The 9,672-nt window shown below is 38.5% G+C and overlaps 1 protein-coding gene and 1 non-coding gene across 2 annotated transcripts; one reads left to right on the plus strand and one right to left on the minus strand.

Annotated features, from left to right (window-relative positions):
- Positions 1-3,943: 3,943 nt before the first annotated feature.
- On the minus strand, positions 3,944-4,016 carry TRNAK-UUU (transfer RNA lysine (anticodon UUU)). The gene has a single exon. It is a non-coding gene; the product is annotated as a tRNA-Lys (tRNA).
- Positions 4,017-6,217: 2,201 nt separating this feature from the next.
- Positions 6,218-8,980, plus strand: LOC145711232 (uncharacterized). The gene is made up of 6 exons (XM_081788962.1): positions 6,218-6,341; positions 7,699-7,870; positions 7,999-8,104; positions 8,251-8,446; positions 8,494-8,611; positions 8,844-8,980. Exons 2-6 carry the CDS (start codon positions 7,813-7,815, stop codon positions 8,951-8,953), a joined length of 588 nt encoding a protein of 195 aa, XP_081645088.1. The 5' UTR covers positions 6,218-6,341; positions 7,699-7,812; the 3' UTR covers positions 8,954-8,980.
- The last annotated feature ends 692 nt before the right edge of the window (positions 8,981-9,672 follow it).

Consider the following 9,672-nt stretch of genomic DNA (forward strand, 5'->3'; position numbering starts at 1 on the left):
ACTTTTCGCAACTTTGTTTACATGATTACTTACGCTTTTAGCCGATTAATAAATCACTTTGTTTTACTCACGACTATCATGATTTCATGATTTGAGTGCAAAAAGTCACCTCGGCCTACTTGTAGATGGCGTCTATTGAGCAATTAATTGAAGCGAGAATGGTTGAATCCTGCTGTTTTAGAAAAAGGGGGCTTGCAACTGGAGTTAACCTGAGAAAGCCGCGCTCATCAAGCTGGATGAAAATTAGATTGCCCAACAAGAAACCTTCACGCGCAGATGATCCCTTACTGGAAGCCCAACTTAATCTTAAGGTTTTTACTCACTTACCATTTCGTGGCATCACGTGACTCAGAGTCAACGTGCAGGAAACACCGAGAGCGACGAAAACGGACAGAAAGAATGCGCTTTTGAAGAAGGATTCCAGCCTGTCGAAAATGTGAAAAGAGGACATCTGTATGCTAACTTTAATTGGTGGGCTTTCGCGGGAAACGTACCGCAGAAAACGAGTTAGAAAGTTGCTTTTATTTTCCAGAAAGATGTCTTTTTTTAACCTCTTTGCGCAAAAAGCCCTCTTTTTTGGCAATTATCCTTTTTTTTCTTAAAAAACAATTTTATTGCCTCATTTGTTTGTTCAAAAATTTTCGCTTCCGAAATCGTTGAAATCATTAAAATAACAATTTAGTATCTCCCGATCAAAAACTCGTACCGCTTCATTTCAGTCCATCAATTTGCTGTGAACGATATTTTCCGTAGCTAGAAAACCCGTATCATTTCACGAAAGAGCCGCATCAAAACGAGACTTTCATCTTGAAGAATTAACGCCGCGGCAGGTGACTGCTCCGATAATAGCGCAGCGGGGGCTCACAGACGCAGATTTGTTTTATTTAAAAAAAATCCATTCAAGGAATTTTAGAGACTCAATTTTTGAATTATAAAAAATCACGATCTTTTATTATAACTTCCTCAATAAAATGAGACACATTTTTTTTAGAGTTTTTACAAGATAAAGCGTGAAATTTCAAAGCGAAAAGGATGACGAGCGGAAGGCGATTTGTTTGCGTTGTTTAGGGGCTTTATCGCACCTCGGAAAATGCGCGTTACGTGGAATGGAATCAGATTCTAATGGATTTAAATTCGAACGTTACTTCACCTTATCTGTCTTTTCTCTCAAAATAACTCGAATTTTAACTGAACGAAAAGCCACGAAAAACCTTTGACCCTTTGACTCAAGAACTTTTGTTAAAAAAAAAATAGACAGATAACAATTAAGAAAGGAATTCTAGCTTCAAATTCTAGCGTTTGTGTTATCCTACCATGAAAAACTCAGCTTTGAATACCGTTCTTGCTCAACCTGAGAAGAGTCGAAATTAAGGTAGTTCTAAGAAAAGCCAAAACCAAAAGGGCCTTTTGTCCTGGGCGGTTTTTGGGCAAAATACCACCAGGTCAGCAATCCAGTAAATATTTAGAGAAGAGATGGAAAACAGAGACATTTTCATTTTTAGTTTATTATTTAATTTAGGCTTGCATAACGCGCCACACGTTCTAAGCCTTAACTTATCGTGAATGACAATAGTTTCGAGAAGGTGTCTTAGATAGGTTATAACTTACAGCGCGAAATTGCGAACAAGCGGATATACAGCTAGAAAGTCAGCAGCACTTCCCAGGGATTGATTTAGAAGAACTCTTTGTTCAGAAAAAAAGTGATCTTACTTTCTCACCGATTTTATCTTCATTTATGACAGTAAAAGGAACACCAGTAAACTTAACGGAAAGTATGATCCACTGTACTAAAGTGATCTATTAAATCCTTATGAAAAATATCAAATTTCCCCCAAAAGTCCCTTCAAATTGTCATCCCCGGTAAAGTCCCTTAATTCTACGCACTGTAAGTTCGTCTTTTCATGACTATCATTGGGCAACAAAGTTTTGTTTGAAAATACGCTGAGGCGACGTTATTTCTAAATCTGGACTTTTTCGTTTCATCCCGTATGCTAATCAACTTGCCAGTCGTTGAATATCCGACTCGTTCAAATTAACTCAACACGGCTCAGAAATAATGACCACCTCATTCCCCTTATCTCCTCAACTAAGAGCCTTAGCAATCTTGAATTCATAAATTATCAAAGATTGCAATTGACCAAATAGGCGTGAAAAAATTGACGAACTGAAATGACGATTCTTTGAAAAGCGCTTCGCCAGTGGACTTGTGACAATCAAGGTGTCATTTTTGTCCATAATTAATTTATCCGCTCTTTCTTTTCTTATTCATTCCGGCTTCGGCAGCGGAAGACGATTAAATCGCCTGACAAACGGAGCGGTTTTCGACAATTTTCCTGATGAAAAACGTGGTGGTGTTTCTTCAAGAACCCGGCGAAATTTGCACATTTCCGAAAATCGAGGAAAATCAAAATTTTTGATGAATTGTCGATCGTTTAGGCGGGCAACTGAGAATGACTGGATTAGCTTGGGCGATGTTATTCAAGCTGACGTTGGCCGAGCTTGTCCCAAATTGAATTGGTGGATGGTAAGTTCGAGCAAAAATTAATTTCTTCTGCAGCTGCGCTTGTGTGTCTTCTACTTCTTATCAAAATGCACTTCGGAAACATCTGCCCGCTCCACAAAAAAACTTACTTCGAGCTACGTGGAGGCAATTTTCAAATCAAATTAAAGAACCTGTTCCAAACTCGAAATGGCTTGAAATTTGGGAAATCTTCGACGAGCCGGGCGGACTTTAGCTCATGTAGATCATTTGAGGAGCGGTTATAATCTCCTGAACATTTGATAATATTTTAGATGTCGTGAAACAGTTCTATGAAATTTCCATAATACAAATATTGAATAATTATAAATTATAATAGATTTTTATTAATTTTAATTTTAATATTATTTTTTTAATTTTATTTAATTAATAATTATAAAAAATGATTATTATAATTTATAATAATTATTTTTTAAAATTAATTTAATTAACAAAGTATTATATTTTCGCTTCCTCAATGATTTAATGAAAAATGAGGCGTCGAAAATGAGTTATCTCAGACGGCAAATCCATCATTCTAATTCTTTCGCTGGTCGCTGGTAACCTTCGTTTTTCCATTCGGCCAAGTTTGCGCGACCGCGAATTTGAATGTTATCGACGACAATTGTGACAATTGTGAAATTCGCATTTAGACTTCGTTTTCGTTTTTTTTTTCTTATTTGCAGATTTTTGCGAGGAGGTTTTTAAGCTGACTTTTGAGCGTAATGTATTTTGGAGCGGAAGGTGATGAGCGGCGTCCAAAATGAGCGCTCTAAAAAGGATGGTGAAAAATAACTTTGGAAGCTGTAAAATCCGCGCGTGGCGGAAAATTGAACAATCGCCGCGGAAGGCCACTTTCCGCCAAAATCGCTCTCGCTACTGTTTCTGCTTTGACCTGGCCTTAATTCGCGAAAATCCACGGAGCAGGCGAAATTGCGCCCGAGAAAGCTGCCCAGTGATAATTTATCGTTCAACACGTTCTCGATGACAATTGGCATGCGACGCAAACGATTGTTGATCGCTCGGCAGAAATTCTAGCTGTTTAAAAAAACAGCGGCTGACAATGAGTGTTCTAGCAAAAGTGAAGGCGATTTTTTAAGAACGGCAAAGCCGCTCTTTTGTTTCGACTTTGTTAAAGCCGCTACGCGGCTTTTTATTTTAATATTGTGAAATGCTAATTGAGGTCTACAACCTTAACTTTTGAATTGAAGAGTGAGCAAGGTTTCGAATTTGCGGTGCTCATTTCACTTTTTAGAAGCCCGTACAAACTCGATTACAACGCGCGGCAGACGAAAAAGGAGGTTTATCTTGTGTGGTCAAGTGAACCCTTGCAAAATCGCGGTTCTGCTATTTATATGCGACACAGCTTTCTTGCAATAGAATAAATTATTCTAGCTCCAGTTTTCGGCAATTTTTCAAAAGCTGCGCCCGATGTGGGACTCGAACCCACGACCGTTGGATTAAAAGTCCAACGCTCTACCGACTGAGCTAACCGGGCTCGAGGGACCGCCCTGAACGATGGCAATAGATTTTGTAGCCCGTGGGCGCGAGCGAGCTCCGACCTCGTTTACGCTCGGTTCGCTAAAGAAATGAGACGGATGTTTTTATGAAGCGATCCATTTTATAAAATCTCATCTCCTTGGATGCTCTTAAGAAAGCGTGGTGGAGAGATTCTTGTGAAATGAGCACATTCCAAGGTTTGAACAGATTCGTTAATAAATCTTGATCCGACGCCAGTGAGAAAACGAAGATCGATTAAAATTCTAGCGCTTTCTAAGTTGAGTAAAAACGCGCAACTAAGAGAGCACGTAGAAAAAAGAAAAACTGCTAGAAAACGAGGAAGAGGCAGAAAACGAGAGAAGAAGAACAAAGTCACCTGCATCTTTAGAAGAAAATGAGTCGAGTTGTTTATTGAGCACTTTGTTGTTTTTCATTGTTTTACGGTGCTCAAGATTCTCACGCTTCTCTTCACCAAGTCTTACAGTCGTGTTTTTACATTGAGCTTTGATCTCTTCGTTTTCAAATTAGCTTAAAAACAGTTTATTTCAATTTTTTAATTTAAAAAAAATTACGATTCTGTCTACATTTTTTCGAACACAATTTGACCTTCAATTTCAAATTGATGATCAAAAGTTGCCATTGGAAAGATTCGTCTGAGACGTCGTTAATTAGACAGCCCGTCATTCTAATTGGCTCCATTTTCGTAAAAATGCTATTCCAAATTAGATTCTCTTCTCAGAAGCAGACATAAATGACAAATTTTTGACGAACAGACAAGTTTTCTTCGCAGAGTTCTAGATTGCCACTTGGCTCCTGCTTGCTAATAATCGACTAATGACGAGGATTCAATCAATGATTAGCATACTCCTAGGATTATCAAAAATTAAAATTGGCAAATCGCTCACTTGCCGTGTCCTTCGTTGAATAACCCTCGATCGAAGCTACTCAGTATGCGTTACTGTCTGCCCGGTTGTGCTTGTCTTCCGGATGCAGGCCAACAAGTTCAACTCAAAAAGGTCCCACGTTAAGGCCCTCTCCTTTTTATTAACTTCGAGTTCTTTGTGTGTGGCTGCCCCTTATGACAGGCCGCTCCTTGAAGCAGTCACTTAGCATTGTCACCCACTCAAGTCCCAATAGTTCTAGTAATAAACAACCCCGTCCCTTCTTCTGAGAAAATGATGGTTTTCCTTGAACATCTCTCCCTGTGTTTTTCAAATTGCCACGTAAATTTCTGCCGCACACTTTCCAAAATGAAGTTCGGCATGTTTCGAGAGCACCCTGAGCAAATGAAAACCACTCCTTCCGATTTTGTCACTTAGGTGGATTGAATACGAAAAACATTTTTCCATGAAAAGGCTTTTTGAACTTGGACCGAGGAAACGATTTGACCATGGAAAAATATGTTCCCGACAGTTTGGCGCATATAGCCTCAATATTTTTAAATTCATGTTGGAACAATCTCCGGCCAAATAAATGCGAAACTAAACAAGTCAAAATCATGTTCAGGCTGTGATACTTTTTTATGATAAAAGCTCTCTAAAAGCTCGAAAGACTGAGAATATATTATCGAAATATGCTCTGCCAATTCTTTATCAGTGGCGATAAGAGGCACTGTTTACGCAGATATTTTTTTCTGGAGCCTCCTTAGCCAAAAGTCTAACTATTTTGAAAGCATTTCAAGTCTGTTCTAAAAATGCAAGTTGTACAATACAGTTTTACGAACTACAAAGGACAGGCAACAGACAAGAACTTGCCTCATGCCAATTTTATGTCGCTCTGAAAGGACTTCAACGTGAGCAGGTTAAATGGTTAAAAGCACAATTTGTTTTCTTTCGGCGGGCGCTCCTTCAATCGAATTTATTAGTGAATTAACATCAGGTTATGATCAATTAGGAGGCAATTTTCAAGCTGAGTTTGATTGTTGAGCAGATCAATAAATAAAACTACCTGCAGCAGATGTTTAATCCTCTAAAATGTGTTCAATGAATTTATTAACAATGTTTTTCCGTGTGTTCTTGCTTTGTTTTTGTGTTTCAGCGTTCTTGCACTGGAATCATAAGTACTGTAGGTAGTCACTCTTAATTATCATGGGAAAGCTGAGTCACTAGAAATTGGCGTTCCGGCAGGTGTCTTCTGGGCCGAACAGAAGAGATTAAGAAGCGTTGAGTGACTCTGAATCAATTGAAATTTCTGAAGAAGCGCAGAAGCCATTGTTGAGAATAAAATGCCAGAGTACACACCACTGCCATAATTTGTTTAAGAAAATAATCCAGAGAATCAAAACTCGAAAGGAAAACTCAAAACGAAAGCGGAAAAAAGCAAGGTAAGAGATTTTAGTGTTTACGCAACGTCAGATGCAATCGTCAGGAAACATAAGCGTTTATAAAGATTAGATTGCCTTTGTGCATGGGCAATAATCTTAAGGAGGGGGTCGACGAGAATCGGGATTTCCGTGACCAAAAATGCGGGAAAACCTGATCAGATAGGCAAAATCTGAATTTACTTGCAAAAAGAAAAGGGTTGAAAAAATTAACCGGCGAGAAGTAGAAAAAATTTTGCCCAGAAAAAATCGGTCAAAAATGCCGTCAAAGTAGGGGCATTTTCGCGAAAATGCACCAAAAATAGTCATTTTTTTTACATTTTTGTTCATTTGACCCCTTAAATCTTATTTTTATCGAATGATTTTAGGCTCAACAGATTCGTGAGGATCTGAGGATTCCAAAAATATAAGATTCAGACACAGACCATGTGTATACGCAAAATTACGATCACCTCTGAAAAAATTCTCGTCGACCCCCCCCCCTTAAGGGGCTGGGCGGGAGAATAATTCTGTGAACAGAACTATTCTGTGGAAACAGAACTATTCTGTGAAAAAACAGAACTATTCTATTTGAAACAGAACCATTCTGTTTGAAACAGAACTATTCTGTGTCGAGCTTAAGCAAAATTTACTTTGATTATGTCGTAGATAGCTTATAATACTTCGGAACTCATGTCTTAGAATGGAAAAGGATTGACTTTAGTTGGTCTTCGAATCCTGCAGCCAAAAACAATCTATAACAATTATAGTTTGTTAATAGAAGCTGAACCGAAGAGGCTATGAAGCACGCTACGGGCCTACGGCCCTTGCGCGCATTTTCTGATAGAGAACTCATTGGGTTGGCAGGGGCAGTCTTTTTCTACCGCTGGGACTCATTTTTAGCAGCAAACAACTTCTGCATTGGCAGAATAATAGTTGTTTTCGCCAAAAAAAATTTTTTTTTCACAGAATTATTCTCCCGGAAAGGGGGGGTCTTATCGTGAGAATAATTCTGTTTTTCACAGAATAGTTCTGTGCACAGAATTATTCTCCCGGTTGCCCCCCTTAAGGGGCCTCTCGGAAAGGCAAATTTTCCGGAAGGATTCAACAGATTAAAAGAGAATTTTCAAATCAACGAAATTTTTTTCATCAAAGAGAGATTGTTTAAGAAAAATCCCTTTTTTCGACCCCTAAAATTTTTTTCCGAAAAATATTCAATGTCGTAGTGTCTCCTTAATCCCCAGGCCAAGGAAAAGCAAAAGATAAGAAAGCCCTGGGGCGAGTGATAAGCGCTGGAAAAGCAAATAGAATTGGCCCCGAACGCGCAATATTTGTTAGTATTTGGCTTTGTGTTTTTTCGCATTTTTGCAACTTTGTTTAGTCTTTCCAAACAAAACTCGGATCATCCGTCGCCTGAAAAAGACATCAATTAGGAGAGAACGCTCAAAAACGACCAGAAGAACATCTAAATCAAGAAAATAATGACGAGAAATTCATGAACAAGAAAACACACGCCTGCTTCTTTCTCACAGTATTTCTACTTGAGTCAACAGGTAAAAATCATTTATAAGGGAATTTTTATGGGTAAATAAAAACCAAAGAAATCTTTTTGTAAAACGACTCAAGGCCTTTTTATTATCGAAAATAAAAGAGAAAAACAATTTTATAACGAATATTTTAGTGGCAAGAAGCATCATTGGAATCGAGGGTCCAAAACCTCGAAATCAGGTCAAATATTTTGGCGAAGAAATTATCCTTTCTTGCACCAGCTATTTCGACGACAAATTGTAAGTCAGCAGATACGTATCAGACAAATCGATATGAGATCTAGATATCCCACTGTCAATGAGAAGGTCATGTAGCAACTTCCTTATTAGAAGTTCACTGAATTTCAGTGACCGAATTTAAACTTCCTCTAATTCATTTGTTACAGCACCAAATGGCCTCCAAAAATAACCTGGCTTCGCAAATTCTCCTCTGATGAGTCTCAGCTCAAGTTCAAGAGGTGGGAGCATTCTCAAATCGAAGAAGAGTGGTTCATTATTCCTCTCAATCAAAGTAGAATCGACAATCCTCATTCACCTAAAGAGAGGATCATCCATTTCGACCGCTTCAAATACATTTCTAAGGTGCGGTTTTTTTTTCATTTGACTTAATCAAATGTCTTTTTTTCAAGATCATTTTTCCGCTTTCAACGCAGGTCGAAGATGGCAGCTACGCGTGCGTCATCGACGATTCCGAAATCTTGGCCACCGCGACGGTTTCGGTTATTTCTCCGCGCAAAGACTCTTCTCGTAAGTAGCCGAAACGACCGCATGTTTAGATTTTCAATTTTTTGTCACTGCACGCTACTGAACTTACATAATGAGCGCTTACAGTTGGCATTACTGTGAAATTGATCGGAGCGGACATACAGTAGGCTCATTACTACGATAGTGAGAAATCCGGATACTTCAATTTACTGGCGATAATCGCATTAATTAACTACTCATACTGTAATTAACTGCATTTAATGAGTCATTTTAGTGACTTCTACTGCTCCTGACGAAGGCCGAATGCTCGGTCCGTACATTATTCTAGCGCTATCTCTTGTCGTCCTCATATCCGCCATTTTCCTCAAATTTCGACTGAAATAAAACTTCCAAATCTGTCTTCATTCTGTAAATAAAGTGACAACCAAAAGAATCTTATCAAAGATTTTCCTCTTATATCTTTTTTTTAATTAGTACTCCAAAGAAAAAAAACACGCAGAATCGATTCTTGTCAGTTCCAGTTGTGCGTTGTATGAATTATCGATTAGTTTCATCCTCCAATGGTCATCCCTCCTTAAATTAGCACATTATCTGACAGAAAGCCATAAAGAATCAGCTTCTAAGAACCGAGAGACAGTCGTTTTCTAAAATGTCCCGCCTGGTGAAATTGTTGCTCAGCTTTTTGAAGCTCAGCTCCGCGCTCAACGAGCTTTACTACGACATCTCAAAGACCAAGAAATGTGACGAGGTAAGAGTCGCGACGAGTTATGCGGCCAAAGATGATTTCTGCATTTTCGCGGAAGCATAGAAAGACTCATTTTTCTCGAAAATAATGAATAATTTGATCAATCAATTTTCGGCGAAAAAGTGCGTAAGTCTTCAATTTCGTAAGAAATTTTGCAAAAAAAACTCCTTGGCAGAGATTCTTGAGGTACCAAATGCGTTGAAAAAAAAAATCAAGTTTGTGTAAATTCACCCTGCGCACCGGTCACGTGCGGATTTTTGCGTCAAAGCCGAATAGAACCTTTTCATTTGATTCACACAGATCAAATTTACAATTTACCAAGTTTTATTTCAAATGATGAAAGTTCGCGATTAAAAAC

This window comes from Oikopleura dioica, chromosome 1 (genome assembly GCF_907165135.1).
Source record: "Oikopleura dioica chromosome 1, OKI2018_I68_1.0, whole genome shotgun sequence".
In the NCBI taxonomy this organism is placed as follows: domain Eukaryota; kingdom Metazoa; phylum Chordata; class Appendicularia; order Copelata; family Oikopleuridae; genus Oikopleura; species Oikopleura dioica.

Coding starts and splice junctions, on each gene's coding strand:
- LOC145711232 (XM_081788962.1), top strand. CDS start 7,813: ATGAACAAGAAAACACACGCCTGCTTCTTTCTCACAGTATTTCTACTT. Junction 7,871..7,998: donor ATTTCTACTTGAGTCAACAG/GTAAAAATCATT, acceptor CGAATATTTTAG/TGGCAAGAAGCATCATTGGA. Junction 8,105..8,250: donor AGCTATTTCGACGACAAATT/GTAAGTCAGCAG, acceptor CATTTGTTACAG/CACCAAATGGCCTCCAAAAA.